Source organism: Chrysochloris asiatica, unplaced genomic scaffold (genome assembly GCF_000296735.1).
Source record: "Chrysochloris asiatica unplaced genomic scaffold, ChrAsi1.0 scaffold00018, whole genome shotgun sequence".
NCBI lineage: Eukaryota > Metazoa > Chordata > Mammalia > Afrosoricida > Chrysochloridae > Chrysochloris > Chrysochloris asiatica.
In genome coordinates, this window is record NW_006408536.1 from 24,245,221 (window position 1) to 24,260,322 (window position 15,102).

Consider the following 15,102-nt stretch of genomic DNA (forward strand, 5'->3'; position numbering starts at 1 on the left):
TCCTGGCCCTTCCTCACACCCACCCTCCAAAAAAGAAAGGAATCCATGCTTGATAACTCTAAATAAATAACTACTCTTGGCATACTCCTTGGCAATCAAAATCGTTTAATGTTGGTGGATCAAGATGTCAGGCAATGACAAATATACTGTATTAGTTAACTAAGTGGTTTGAAAGGTCTTTGAGTGAGGTACTGTTAACTTTTGATAGAGTACTTAGCAGTGCAGACAAAAAAAAATGTGAGTAGATAAGTTATCAATGGTAAAGGTCATCACTTTATGGAAGTGCAGATCTTTGTCATTTTCATCCAGTGGTAGGTCTGTCATGTCTTGTGGAAAAGACATCTCTCACTATTTCCTTATGGAATCCAGCAGCAGGTTCAAGTTCAAAGAATAAGTGGTACCAAAGAAACACAGAAGGAGGTGTTCGATGGCACAGCTAGTTGAGAAGTGAGTTCACTGTTCGGCTGGGTTTTTATTTCCTTCGGCTAACTGTGGTACATTTTTGGTGACATATAGACAGAGCCTGAGCATGTTTACCCCATTTCCACACACACCAGTACTTTACAAAGAGTAGAAACACGGTTCTTTTCAGCCTCATGCTTGTGTGTCTCATTTACACATGAATCAGAGCCTCCTGACCTTCCTTGCCCCAATAGCTGAGGTGAGAGACCCAAGTGCAAGCGGAGACATAGAGCAATAAGAAGGAAGACTCAGATGCATATATAAATCCCATCTTTTCATCTCCTTTGTCTAATGGTGGTGACTTCCCATTGGTATAGGCAATCCCAGCTCTTGGAGAATTTCAAAACACTCTTGGGGAATTGATGAGAGAATCTAGGTTATTAAACGTCCCTTTGGCTAGCGAGGCAGTCACATTTTGCAGAGAAGGGCTAGACTGTCTCCTTGAATACCTGACTATAGGCCACGTGATTGTCTGTGGCCAAGGCATTTTTCAGACACTGCCAGAAGTACCGGTGAGCCTGTGGGTTTGTTGGCCATTCAATAACAGAGCTCCCACACAGTCTCTTCCGGAGCTGGAAGAACTTGGATTTCTGAAGAGGTTTCTCAAGGAATATTAAGATAATCACATCCACTTTTTCATCCATGAGCCTTTGATGGGAAAGATAAAATGCTATCTTGAAGCTCTCAGTCTTTGCATACTTGTTTGTCATCACAAACACCGTCTTTTTGCTCAGCTGTATGCTCTGGGAAAGGTTTTCCAGAACTGGCTGCCCAGGTAACCAGTCTCTTTCCTCAAGACATAAATTAAAAGGTTTCTCTCTTGAGTCTTCCAGTTTGGCTACAAGCTCATCCCAAACCCATTCTGTCACAGCTGGATCTTTAGTGTCATACACAATGAAAGCGTCATAACAAGACTCTGGCGATATCAGACGCTGATACCCCTTTAGCTTGGCCTTGCAGAAATAGTAACTATACCACACATCCCAGAAATAGAGGTGGCTTGTTGTCGTAACCACCATCAAAAAGAGAATCAAACATAGGCAAAATGAGTACATGATCAAGTTAGTCAGATCTAACTCACAGGTATACAGATCCAGGGAGACCACACTCTGGCCCTTATGTGCTCCTGGCCCCACACAAGTCACATCAGTGGCCAGCTGAGGAATAGTGACCTCTGTATGGTTAACCCACCAGACAAACCACACAGCATCACAAGTACACAGAAACCGATTGTGGTGCAAAAGCAGCACCTCCAAATTGTTGAGGATATTTTCTGGAAAGCTCGTCTTTTGGATAATCTGGATTTTATTGGAGCTGAGGTCCAGATATCGCAACTGGAAAGCATCTTGTAGGAAATACTTTGTCAGACTCCTGATTTGATTATTCTTAAGAATCAGTTTCTTAATGCTGCTGGAACAGTTGGATAATCTCTCAGGGACAGTCTTCAGATGGTTTTTGCTGAGGTCCAAAGTCTCTAGATGCTTCAGAAAATGAAGTCTTCCCCAACTGAAAGTCTTGAGCCCATTTTTGGCCAAGGAGAGGGTCTTTAGATTTGGAGGCATGCCATCAAAAACTTCAGGAGGCAAGAAACTCAGGGAATTTTCAGAGATGTCTAATTCCTCTAACTTAAGCAGATGCTTGAACAGCTGTGAGTATCGGTTATCACCATCTCTCCACAAAAGATCCAAATGGTTTCCTCTGAATTCCAGAGTTCTAAGAGAGTTGCTCTCCATGGTCCAGCTGGAGGAGGTAGAGATGTCATTGTAGTTCATCATCAATTTTTTCAGAAAGTTTAGGTTCTTGGTAAAGTTTAGCATGTGAGTAAGCCCTTCTGATTGGAAATAATAACTATTACTACTTAAATCCAGAATTTCTAAATTGCGTAGCTCTTTAAATGCTGTTGAGTGGAGTAAATCAAGTCGGTTGTTAGAGAAGTCCAAATATTTCAACTTCACTAAAGGCTGGAATTCACTGCCATTAAGAGTTTGGCTAATTGAATTTCCTGACAAGTTTAAGCATTTAAGAAAGGAAAGATGTTGAAAATCTGAGGACTTGACAAAAAAAATATTATTTTTACTTAGGTCCAAGGTCTGCCCGTACATTTTGCAATGTTCATTAAAGGGAAAGAATGAAGGAGTCTCTTTGTGTTTGGACCTGCAGCTCCTTGCACGTTCATCATATTTGAAATAGTGTCCAGCTTCAAGGAGCTGGGGACCATAGCTGTCTACGGAAGTTCTGATATTGGAACAGAAGCCAGCACCACTTGAGTCTCCTGAAGGTGATATTTTATTCATTGAAAGATCTATGACCTTCAACCTCTCAAATTGTTTAAATATGGTAAGGTCAGCAATTTTTATAAAGTTAGTACCAAGATCAAGAACTTCAAGATTAGGAAGATGGTGTAAAGGGGAGAGGTCAACACTTTTCAACTCTTTGAAGACATATCCTTTGATTCGCAAAATTCTCAATTTTTTCAGAGAAGAAAATGCATGTGAAAGATTCATAAATGCCTGATAGACCTGAAGTTCATAATTGAAAGACAAATCCAATTGCACAAGGTTGGGAAGATAATTTAAAAATTTGGCATCTCCGATTTCTTTGGCCAAGTAGTTTTGGGAAAGATCTAGCTCCTCAAGTTTGCTAAGGCTTTGAAACAATCTTTTAGGCATATACTGAAGTGAGTTACTATGCAGACGTAAAACTCTTAATTCTGTTAAAGGATCAAAAGCCTTTATATGGATCTCTAGGGGAGAATTATTTTCACAGGGCGTACAAGGATATGGGGCATTATAACAACGAGGGCAATTTCCACTTAGGTCGAGAAGTTGCAGTTGGTTGAGGTTATTAAAATCATCTTCTTGGATTTTTGAGATGATGTTGTTGTAAAGATAGAGTTCAGTTAAAGTAGATGGTAAAACAGTAGGGACAGCTGTGACATTGTTATCTTTTAAGGAGAGCACTTTCAAATTGCTCAGGTTTCGGAAGGCATCTTTTTCTATCCAGAATGAGACATTACAAGGATTGCGGTAGTAACAGTTTTGACCCAGGTAGAGCATCTCTATGTTGGCCAGTTCCGACACATTCTTTTTCATTATGGAAAAGATGGTGTTGGCCTCAAGGCTGAGCAGTTTTAAGCTGGAAGGAAGACCCTGAGGTATCTCCAGAAGCTGGTTCCCATCTAGGTAAAGGGCTTTTAAAGAAGTAAGTGTACTAAAGCTTCGGGGCTTAATCTGCAGTCTTTTCTTGCAAATGTTGTCTTTTGGCCCCAGTCGAATCGGTACACAGTTACATCTGAAATCAATTTCTATCAGATGTTCCAGCCTGCTAAAGGAGGCTGGGGTGATGGCTGGTATGTGGTTAATGGTGAGGGTGAGGTTGGTGGTATTGGTGGGAATACTTCCAGGGATTTCTGTCAGATGTTTGTCTGTGCAATCCACAATCACATGAGCCATTTGAACATCCACTGTAACATTACAGGGCAGAGTTTTAGGATACCATCTAGCCCCAAGAAGTTTGGAAATGAAGATCACATTCAAAAGGATAAGAAATGGTCTATTCACTGTGCACATCCAAAACACCTGAAAATACAAGAAAGGACAAATTACGATTCTGAAGAATTCCACGAATCAGAATTGAAAATTCCCATTTGCTGTCTCTCTTTTGCTACATTTAAAAATAAACAATTTAGGTACTGTTCTCAAGTGTCTAAACAGCACTTGACTCCATGTCTGCATTTGTCAATTACTGAGGTTTGCAAGTACCCAGTTACATATTTCGCTTCTACCATCTTCATTTTAAAGTTTTTGCTGTTGTTGTTGTTGTATGTCGTCGAGTTGGTTCCAACTATTAGTGACATCATATAGGATTTCTGAGAAAGGTTGATGGGTTTGAATTGCTGACCTTGCAGTCAGCAGTCTAGTGCTTATCCTACAGCACCACATCAGAGCCCTTAAATGTGGTAGAAGTAGCATTTTCCTATTCATTCATACTTAGACTGCTACCTACAATGGAAGAGCCATTGTTTGGCTGACAAAGTTTGGAATGTGGGGGGTTAAGGAAAGTTAAAATGCAAATATACTTGAGAAGAATAATACATTAAAATTTTAGTATAACTCATATCTGCTTGCTAAGCCTGCCCTGGTACACTGTCTCAGTCTTAGAGATGGAGGCATAACTCAGCAAAAGTAGCTGATTTGCTGAAGGTCTCCCAACTAGTAAATGACTTTTATCACAAATACACTCCTGCCATTTTTTTTCTTGCCTTTCTTTCTTTTTTTTAATGTTTTATTGTGAATTATGTGATAGTTTACATGGGAGAATATTAGTTTTACATTCATCCTATGGTTTCATTGCCATGGTTACAATCCCCTCCATGCATCATCAACCAACCAAAGGGTATATCTTACAAGCCTGCCCCACCCCCACCCCACCCTCCTCCCAACAACCCTGGTCGTCAGCACACAGCCCCTCTCCCTCTTTGGGTCTAAAGTCCCCAGCTGCTCCATCTCTCCACATCATCATCTCTGCCTCCATCTCAGGCATCACTGCTTCTCTGGGTAGGGTCCTCCTGCCATTTTGACAGTGCCATTCTATCAGATGAGAGTCCTCTTGAACTGATTTTGTAAATTACCCTCAAGATGAGGTTTCTCACTCTACAGTGAGTTCACATTGTAAATGCATTTGGAGAGGAGAGAATGAGTCTGGATGACCTGTAGTCAGGACAACCATATAGTAGATCCAATAGCATGCTTCTGAGAGGTAAAGGCAGGGGAGTTGTTAATGTCCAGACTACGGATATAAGCAGGACTCCTGGTGTGGCGCTGCAGGATAATGCGCTGAGCCACTGAGCTGCAAGGTCAGTTTGAACCACAAGGTCGGCCGTTCAAATCGAACAGTCGCTCCTTGGAAATCTTTTACAGGGTCGCTATGGGTCAGAGCTGACTCAATGGCACTTACCAATGATAACAATAGATATAAGCTGAGATTCAACCAGGCAAAGCAGAGTGTGTGCGTTCTTACCCATAATGGTGATCATTGGGCATCCCAGATTAGCATGAGAGACACAGGGACTCCAGGGGAAAGATCTTACAAGGGAATAAGGGAAGCTTTGCTAATATTACCACATTGCCTTGGACTTACTTGAAACTGTTCCCTACATTTTTGTTATTGTTGTTGTTAAGTGTTATCAAGTCAGTTCTGACTCACAGTGACCCTGTATAGGGTTACCAAGGAACGGCTGGTGGATTTGAACTGCTGACCTTGAGGTTCAAACCAACCTTGCGATCCAGTGCTTATCCTACAGCACCACACCAGTACTCCTTAGAGGGTGATTTAACCATAGCCTTTTTTTTTTTTTTGTCTTTTAAAGAATATATGTATTCTTTTTTATTGTAGCAATATATATTCAACAAAATATTTGCCACTTTAACCATCTTTATATATATAATCCAGCCACACCAACCACACTCCCCATGTTATACAACCATTACCACTATCCATTTCCAAATCTTTTTTCTCTCCCTCTCTCTCCTTTTTCTTATTTCCCCCTTCTTTCCTTCCTTCCTTTTTTCCATTTGTGGGGAAGTTCCCAATGATCTGTCCAAATGAAAAATGAATATACATTGTTTCACAATGTTATTTCTTCCTATCCACAAGCACGATCTATTCTTCCATTTTTGTAGGTCAGTTTTTGGTTTCTTGTCATAGTGTTTTAGAGTTTTCTTTGCATAGATCTTTTGTTTCTTTGGTTAGATTTATTCCTACGCATTTCATCTTTTGGGTGGCTATTGCAAAGGGTATTGTTTTCCTTTTCAGAGCTCATTTTATTTATGTAAAGAGATCCAACTGATATTTGTATATCGATCTGGTACCCACCACACTGTTGAATTCTTCAATGAGTTCCAATAAATTGTGTGCTGTCTTTGGGATTATCTAGGCATAAGATCATATTATCAGCTAATCAAGAGAGTTTCACTTCTTCTTTGCCAATTTGGATGCCTTTAATTTCCCTTTCTTGTCTTATAGCTCTAGCTAAGCACAATATTGAATAGGAATGGTGACCCTTGTCTGGTTCCTGTTTACAAGGGGAATGGTTTTAGTTTCTCTCCATTGAGAACGATGCTGACTATTGGTTATATATATATGCTCTTAATTATGTTGAGAAATTTCCCTTCTATTTATATATTGTCAAGTGTTTTTATCAGGAATGGGTGTTGCATTTTCTCAAATGCCTTTTCTACATCGATTTGTATGGTCATGTGGTTTTTTTCCTTTGTTTCATTTATATGGTGAATTGCACTGATTGTTGTTCTAATACTGAACCATCCATGTATGTTTTTGTTAAGTGTCTTCAAGTCAGTTCTGACGCATAGGGTTTCTGAGGAGTGACCGGTGAGTTTAAACTGCCAACCGTGTGGTTCAAACTGACCTTATTCTGCTATCCTTTTCATTTCTGTTGGTTCTGCTGTGACATCACCCACATCATTTGTTATTTGTGTTATTTGATTTTTCTCTTCTTTTGTTAGATTTGCCAAAACTTTGTCAATTTATTAAGCCTTTCACAGAACCAACTTCTTGCTGATTTTTTTTTCATTTTTTTCTGTTTTCTATTTCACTTATATCTGCTCTGCAGAGCCCTGGTGTGGCACTGTGGGTTAATGCGTCAGACTACAAAGCCGTTTGAACTGCAAGGTCGGCAGTTCAAGCTCACCAGCTGCTCCTCAGAAACCCTATACAGGGTCGCTATGGGTCGGAACCGACTCTACGGCACTTAACAACAATAACAACAACAACCTTTATTATTTCTTTTCTTCTGGTAGCTGTAGGCTTATTTTTCTGCTCTTGTTCTAATTTGGAGATAATGGATTAAGGTGTTGATTTTCTGCTCTTGTTCTAATTTGGAGATAATAGATTAAGGTGTTGATTTTGACTCTTCCTTCTTTTTGGATTTATGCATCTGTTGAAATAAAATGCCTTCTGAACACTACTTTTGCTGCGTCCCAAAGGTTCTCGTATATAGTGTTTTTATGTTCTCATTTGATTCAAGGAAGTTTTTCAGTTTGTTCTATTACCCAGTAGCTTGTAAACAAGGTGTTATTTGATTTCCATGTATTTGATTTTTTTTCCCCTTTTGATCTTCCTATTGTTGATTTCTAGCTTTACAGAGTGATCTGAGAAGATGCTTTGCAATATATTGATTTTTTAAATTATTGAGGCTTTCTTTGTGGCCTAACATATGGTCTATTTTGGAGTATGTTTCAGGTGTATTGGAGAAGATGTCTATTGTGCTGTTGTTGGGTTGAGTACTCTGTATATGTCTTTGAGGTCAAGTTGGTTGATTGTGTTGTTTCGTTCTTCTGTGTCTTTGTTCAGTTTCTTTCTATCTGTTTTGTCCTTCATCAAAAGTGTTAACAATAGACTTTCTATCAAACCTCAGTATTTCCATCATTATTTTACTCCAGGACACAGTTTTTAACTTAGTTAGTTCTTATAAATGGAATCATACAGCTTGTGTCTCTACAGCAGACTTTTGGCTTGGCTGATGTTTTGGTCCTCCCTACTGACTGAGTCAATCAATCATGTTGGTACCTAAAAACTAAATTCTTACTGTCCTTAATTCTTCTAGTAGGAAAAAAATAAGTGAATTTTCCTTTGGTTTTATTTTTCTCCAGTGCAAGACAGCTCAGGAGGATATCAAAGAGCTTATTTACACACCTAAAGTGTGTTGGATTTAAAAGTACACAGTTGTTTCTTCTCCCCCCAACCCCTTCACCACCCTGTTTCGCCTTCCTCATCATTAAAACCACTCACTGAGTCTAGTGGAGTCCTGGAAGGGCACTGTGGGTTAATGCGATGCACTGCAAAGTCAGTTTGAACTGCAAAGTTGGCAGTTTAAGCTCACCAGTCGCTCCTCAGAAACCCTATACAGGGTCGCTAGAGTCAGAACTGACTTGATGACACTTAACAAGAACAACAACTATGTCTAGTTGGCTGCCTTTATTGTCTTTCTTAACATGTTCTCTGCTTTGCCATTTTAACTGACATTATCCCAGTTGAGACTTATTAATCCAACTTTGACCCCATTCAAAGTCTCATCCTTGTCCCTAAACTCTTTCTATTCTAATCCATATTATCAAGCATCCCAAACATAAATCAGTTATTATCTTGATTTGAAAGCTTTAAAATGATTTCTGCTTTCTTTCTCAAAATTTTTTATAGGATGAAGCTAAGTCTTTTTATTTTATTTGTCATGATAGCCAAAACCTTCCATAATTTGTCTCCTATCTACTTGTCTGGAGTCCTGGTGTGGCACTGTAGGATAAGCACAAATTTGGCCATTCAAACCCACCAGTCACTCCGTAGAAACTCTATACAGGGTCACTATGAGTTGGAACATATTCGATGGCACTTAATAATAGCAACAACCTACTTGTCTAGGCTTACCTTATATAACACCCCTACCTACTGCTCTAATCACTAAACTGAAGTCTAGTCTGCAAGTCTGTGCACTTAGAATACTCTTCCTTATTGTCTCCACCCATCAGAACTCTAGATAGCCTTTAAGGCTATCCTTCTCCAGCGGAATTGCTCAGACTCTTGGGAAGACAAGGCAGTAGGCCAGGAAGTAGAGAAAACCCTAACATAACTATGGTACATCTTCCTAGAGCCCCAATCTTACTCAAAGATTTAAGGAAATCATTCACCACGCAGGGAGGAGGAGCTGCGTAGAGATGAAGGGAAGGACTGCAGAGACGGGAAAGAAGTAGAGTGAGCTATTTTTATCATTCCTGCTAAAAGGGATCCCAGGACCTGCACCCCACTCCCAGTGATGCTTCTGTCAGAAGACATGATGGGTTTACAGGTTCCACTATTAGAAGACAATAGGGAATGCTGCTAAGAGTGCTATTGTATTGTAGACTAGGGAGGCAAGTTACATCTCAGAGAGGGCCACCATCGAGAAAAGACGTCCTCTTCCCATCCCATTCCCATGAACCTACATGAGAACCTAGGAAGATATGGGAGGATCCCTGAATTAGTTGAGTTAAAAAAAACTTGAAGTGAGGACTATAGGTCCATGATCTGAAAAAGGCAGTGTGTCTGCAGGCAGGAGGTTAACTTGCAAAATGTGCCCTTTAGACATTTAAACGAATATATATTTTCAATGTGGTATATGTACATTTAAAAAAAAAAGGTACTAGAGGTAAATACTGTTAGCTGATGGTGCATGGAGGTGATTGTAATCACTGCAATAATTTATTGAATATAAAACTGATGACCTTCATTCAATTCACAATGAATGCTTTAAAAAATAATAATTAAAAGGATACCAACTCTTAGAAATACCATGTAAATTATTTTGAAATATAATTGTTTTCAATAAATTTTTTGGCCTAAAAAAAAAAGTCAACCATCAGCTGGAAAATTGATGCTTACAGTTTTCTAGGATTCTCAAGGGCCAGTACTGAAACAGTGTCAGGAAAAATGTTCAACAATCAACAGTGCTCATTACAGTGAGATGCTCACTGAAGAGCTGAAGCCTAATATGGAATTAAACACAGAGGACCGCTCTCCAATGGCATTGTGATCTTGTATGACAATGCACATCTGCACACCTCTGCCCACACTGTTGACACTGCAAAAACTTCATGTTAAAACTGCAAAATTGCAAAAACTGGGTGTTAAAACGTCCTCCTTATCGTCCTGATCTTGATTCATTGGACTTTCACCTGTTTGGTCTCCTGAAAGCAGCCCTTCTAAGACAGAGATTCACCTCTGATACAGAAGTAAAGACAGCAGTGCATTCATATTTTTTAATAAGAAAATATGAAAGCTTGTTGACAGATGGACAAATTGTATTGAAAAGCAAGGGGATTATGTCAAAAAATGATACATTTCTCTTTTCTAAAAGTTGATTAAAATAAATTCTATAGCCTAAAAACCTCCCCCAAAAACAAAAACTTGAAGTAATTGAGACAACAATAATCAAAGTATTTCCCAGGAAACAGTTTCATGACCAGGGAATTATGTGATAGTTTACATGGGAGAACATTAGCTTTATATTCATCCTATCCTATATTGCTTCATTGCCATGGTTACAATCCCCTCCATACATCATCAATCAACCAAAGGGTATACCCTGCAAGCCTGCTCCCTGGTTGTCAGCTCACAGCCCCTCTTCTTCTCTGGGTCTAGAGTTCCCAGCCACTCCATCTCTCCACATCAAGTCTTTCACTTTAAGAAATAAAGCATATTCATGGTTTTAGATTTTAAATCACATTTACCGATGAGGAAAACTTCTAGGCCCAACAAGTTAACAGTGAAGCTACTACAGTTGGAAGGCATGCATGTCCCACATGTGTTTTAAATCTGAAGTGCAGACTTGAAGGCCAAGAACAACCCATATGCTATCCTCTAGATGAGAACTGGAGCTAGAAAGAGTAAAGTTCATTCAATTACCATCTGATCTCTTCACCTTCATGCTTCAGAACCAGCGGAAAGTTGTGTGACTTTTAGGTGGGCCAAGAACATTAGCTACAGTAGAGTATTCCATTGGTAAATACAAAACAATATTAGGACAGCAAAGAGAAGCTTACATAGATAATCTCGGTTCTTCAAATATCAGAAACTTCCACGTCTTACCAATAAAGCAATGGACTGAACTCCACCTCTACAATGCTTAGTCCAAAAACTTCCTGTTGGCATTAGCATCAGATAAGGCTCCCATACTTCTGACATCATCTGCTGGGCTATAAGATCCAGTCGACTTTTGAGGGTGTTGAAAATCTTTATTTTATGATCCTCATTCTAGATTTCAACACCACCACCTATGTTCTCAGGCAGAAAGGCCTTCTGATCAGTTTGGACATCAACATCTTTTTCAGTGGTGATTTTGTACATATGGGTTGCTTTTTTGCATCGTAGTCTTTACTAGAGGGAAATCCAGTTTCCTGCAATGAACAAGCATTTGGGTTCAAGCAGGAGGTACAAACCCTGGAGGGCCAGTCCATGTAGCAGTACTTGGTACCTGGCTGTATCTTTTATCATCTTGCTGAGTCTGTTTTGCTTCATTGAGTAAGTCTATGATAAGGTCATTTCTCACTCTGAGAATTTTCAGTCTTTCTTGATTCATCAAATTGGACATCTGAATTTTCTTCTACAGTTCAGTCTGCTTTTCTTTCTTCTCATGGCATTCCATAATTTTCAGTCTTTGGGTTTCTCCAAGATGACCTTTCTCAATGTTGAACTCTTCTTCTGCCTTTGCATGGGTTTTTTCCGCCTCCTCATTGGCTTCTTGCTCAATGAAAGCTACCATGTGCTTAATCTGCTTGTTCACGTCTGCATTGTTGAGGGCCTGGTAAAAGCTGAGGGTCAGTGAGCAACAGACTCGAGTTTAGCTTTAAAGGGGGCAATGGAAGAAATGGGAGAGAAAACCACACCTGTCCAGTTTTCTTCTTCAGTACAACCACTTCCCTAGTCCAATTAGAAACCAGTTCTCACATGGAAACCTGCAACAGATTCTTACCTGGTCTTCCTGATTCCTCTTCTCTACAGTTCATTCATTAAACATCATCAGAGAATTCTCTATAAACATGAATCAAATCAACCGCAATGGATTTCTATGACATGTTTCGACTCTAGCCTACCTTTCTGACCCTGAATTCTCTTTCTCCTCTTTAGCCCAATATTAGCCACCTGGTTTGTTTTCTGCTTTGCATTTCAGCCACACTCATAAGCATCTCCGTGTCGACACTTGCTCTTCCTTCTTGCTGATAATATCTTCCCTGTCTTCCCTCTCCTCTTCCCAAGGCCAGATCATCCTCATCGGTCAGGTATCTCCCCAAGTGACACATTCTCAGAGAAGCCTTCCCTGACCAACTTCTCTAACTACCTTCCCATCTAATAGCAATAACAATGAATTTCTGTAATACAATATGCTGGGCATCATTTAAAATGCTTTGCATACATGAGCTAATTCAGTCTTCACAATAATCCCTGAAGGGAGGTATTACAGGTCTTCAATTCTTTGTCCAGTATCTTTGGGAATTTCAGATTTCAGAAGGTAGTATTATGCATGCACCCTACATTGTGTCATATCCTTGTTGAAACCTGGGGCAGCATCCCATAATCCAACACATACACATTTCTGCAATGAGGCACAGGATTATTCACTCTAAGTAGAATTAAAAGACAAAACAACAACCACCACCCCGCCAAAAAAAATGTTTGTATCCAGTCTGAGTTAAGAGTCACTTCCAAATGAATTCAGATCATGTAGCACTGGACTGGGAGCCACAAGGGAAGCAGTTCAAATCTACCAGCTGCTCCTCCGAAACCCTATACAGGGTCACTATGTATTGGAACTGACTTGACAACACTTAGTAGCAACAGCAACAAGTGTTTTCAGCCCTGTGAGTCTGCCCCCTTCCCCTTCAAATCTAAAGGGGGGTCTCTTGCTCACTGACCTTCCTTGTTTGGAGTCTTGGTGTGGTGCTGTAGGATAAACACTGGATTACTAACCATAAGGTTGGTAGTTCAAACCCCCCAGTTCCTCCTCAGAAACCTTATACAGGGTTGATATGAGTCGGAACTGACTTGAAGGCAGTAAAAAACGGCAGAAGCAGTGCTTTTAGGATTTCGGTGCTTTTAGTTTGAGGATTTGGGAATTTCAGTCATCTACTCTTGTTTCCATTTTACAGACAAGTCAACTGAGGCACAAAGAGGCATGTGTACTCTCTATTACATTGCCTTGTTTTGTTCCCTTCATAGTCCTTGCTTATTTAATGTACATATTTGCTGACTGTCTTTTCTGTACCAAAATGTGAGCTCCAAAAAAGCACAGCCTAACCAATAATGCCAAATATAAAGAAACAGAAACCTTTTACCAACTTTTGCAGTCCAAAACTGATGAGACATGTACGCAATGAAGATGTATAGACAATAACTGGTGGTAGGAATGGGAAAGTTGGAAGCAAATGAGAGGATTGGTAGTTGGAAAACATGGCCTTGGTGATAGAAACTACACCAGAGATCACATTATACATTGTGTGTGTGTGTGTGTGCTCCTTTCATCTTTTTTTTTTTAATTTAAAGCTTTTATTGTGAATTGAGTGATAGTTTACATGGGAGAACATGGGTTTTGCACTCATCCTATCGTATTTTGTTTCATTGCAATGATTACAATCCCCTCCTCACTTGATAGAATTTTGCAAGACCAATGGCTTATTCATTGCAAATAGCTTTTTTTTCCCAACAACTTAAACTGTTACTATGCACATGGACCTCACCAGATGGAATACACAGGAATGAAATTAAGTATATCTGTGGAAAGTGATGATGGAGATGCCAAATGTCAGTCAGAGCAAGGCCAGGGGCTGACTACAATTGTTCATATGAAACAGGGTATCAATTGCTCATCTGAAAGTTGAAGTTGAAGCTGAAGAAAATGAAAACAAGTCCACGAGAGCCAAAGTATGACATTGAGTACATCCCACCTGAATTTAAAAACCATCTTAGGAATAGATTTGGTGCATTGAGCACCAATGATTGAAGACAAGATGAGTTGTGGGATGACATCATATATGAAGCAAGCAAAAGGCCATCAAAGAGACAGAATAGACCAGAGTAGGTATCAGAAAACACTCTGAAACTTGCTTTCGAACATAGAGTAGCTAAACAGAATGAAAGAAATAAAAAAAGTGCTGAACAGAAGATTCCACAGGGCAGCTTGAGAAGACAAGGTAGAATATTATAATGAAGTGTGCAAAGACCTGGAATTATAAAACCTAAAGGAAAGAACACACTTGCCATATCTTAACCTGAAAGAACTGAAAAAAAAAATTTTAAGTCTCAAGTTGAAGTACTGAAGGATTCTATGGGCAAAATTGTTGTAGGGTGTTGCTGTTGTTGTTGTTAAGTGCTGTTGAGTCACGTCCAACCCTTAGCGACCCTGTATAGGGTGTCCAAGGAGCAACTGGTGAGCTCGAACCACCGACCTTGCAGTTCAAACAGCTCTGCAGTCTGGCGCAATAACCCACAGCGCCACACCAGGAAGACCATAGAAGAATTGATGCTTTTGAGTTATTTTGGTGTTGGAGGTGAATGTTAAAAGTGCCATGGGCTGCCAAAAGAACCAAAAGATTTGTGTTGGAAGAAGTGCAGCCAGCGTGCTCCTTGGAGGCCAGGATGGCCAAACTTTGTCTCTCATACTTCGGGCATATTATCAGAAGGGACCAGTCCCTGGAGAAGGATATCATGTTTGGTAAGGTGGAGGGTCAGAGAAAAAGAGGAAGCCCCCCCAACGAGATGGATTGGCAAAGTGGCAGCATCGATGGGCTCAGGCGTGGCAACAGTAGTGAGGTTGGCCCAGGATCAGGCAGTGTTTCATTCTGTTGTGCTATGAGTCAGTACTGACTTGATGGCACCTAACAACAACAACAATGGGCAAAATATTGAATGGCACAGGAAGCGTCAAAAAAGAAGATGGAAGGATACACAGAGTCATTGTACCTAAAAGAATTGGTAAATGTTCAACTGGTTTGATCAAGAAGTGATAGAATTAAATTTCAACTGTATTGAAAACATTGGGGGGAAGTATGGCTCTAGGAATTGATGGAATACCGATCGAGATGTTTCAGCAAACAG

The 15,102-nt window shown here is 39.9% G+C and overlaps 1 protein-coding gene and 1 pseudogene across 1 annotated transcript in view; both read right to left on the reverse strand.

Moving 5' to 3' along the window:
• Positions 1 to 849: 849 nt before the first annotated feature.
• TLR7 (toll-like receptor 7) overlaps positions 850 to 15,102 on the reverse strand; it is a 29,417-nt gene continuing 15,164 nt past the window's right edge. The window contains exon 2 of the mRNA XM_006835629.1: positions 850 to 4,040. Within this exon, the coding sequence (XP_006835692.1) occupies positions 891 to 4,040 (3,150 nt within the window). The 3' untranslated portion in view covers positions 850 to 890. The remainder of the gene's footprint in view (positions 4,041 to 15,102) is intronic.
• Positions 11,138 to 12,283, reverse strand: LOC102827463 (annotated as a pseudogene).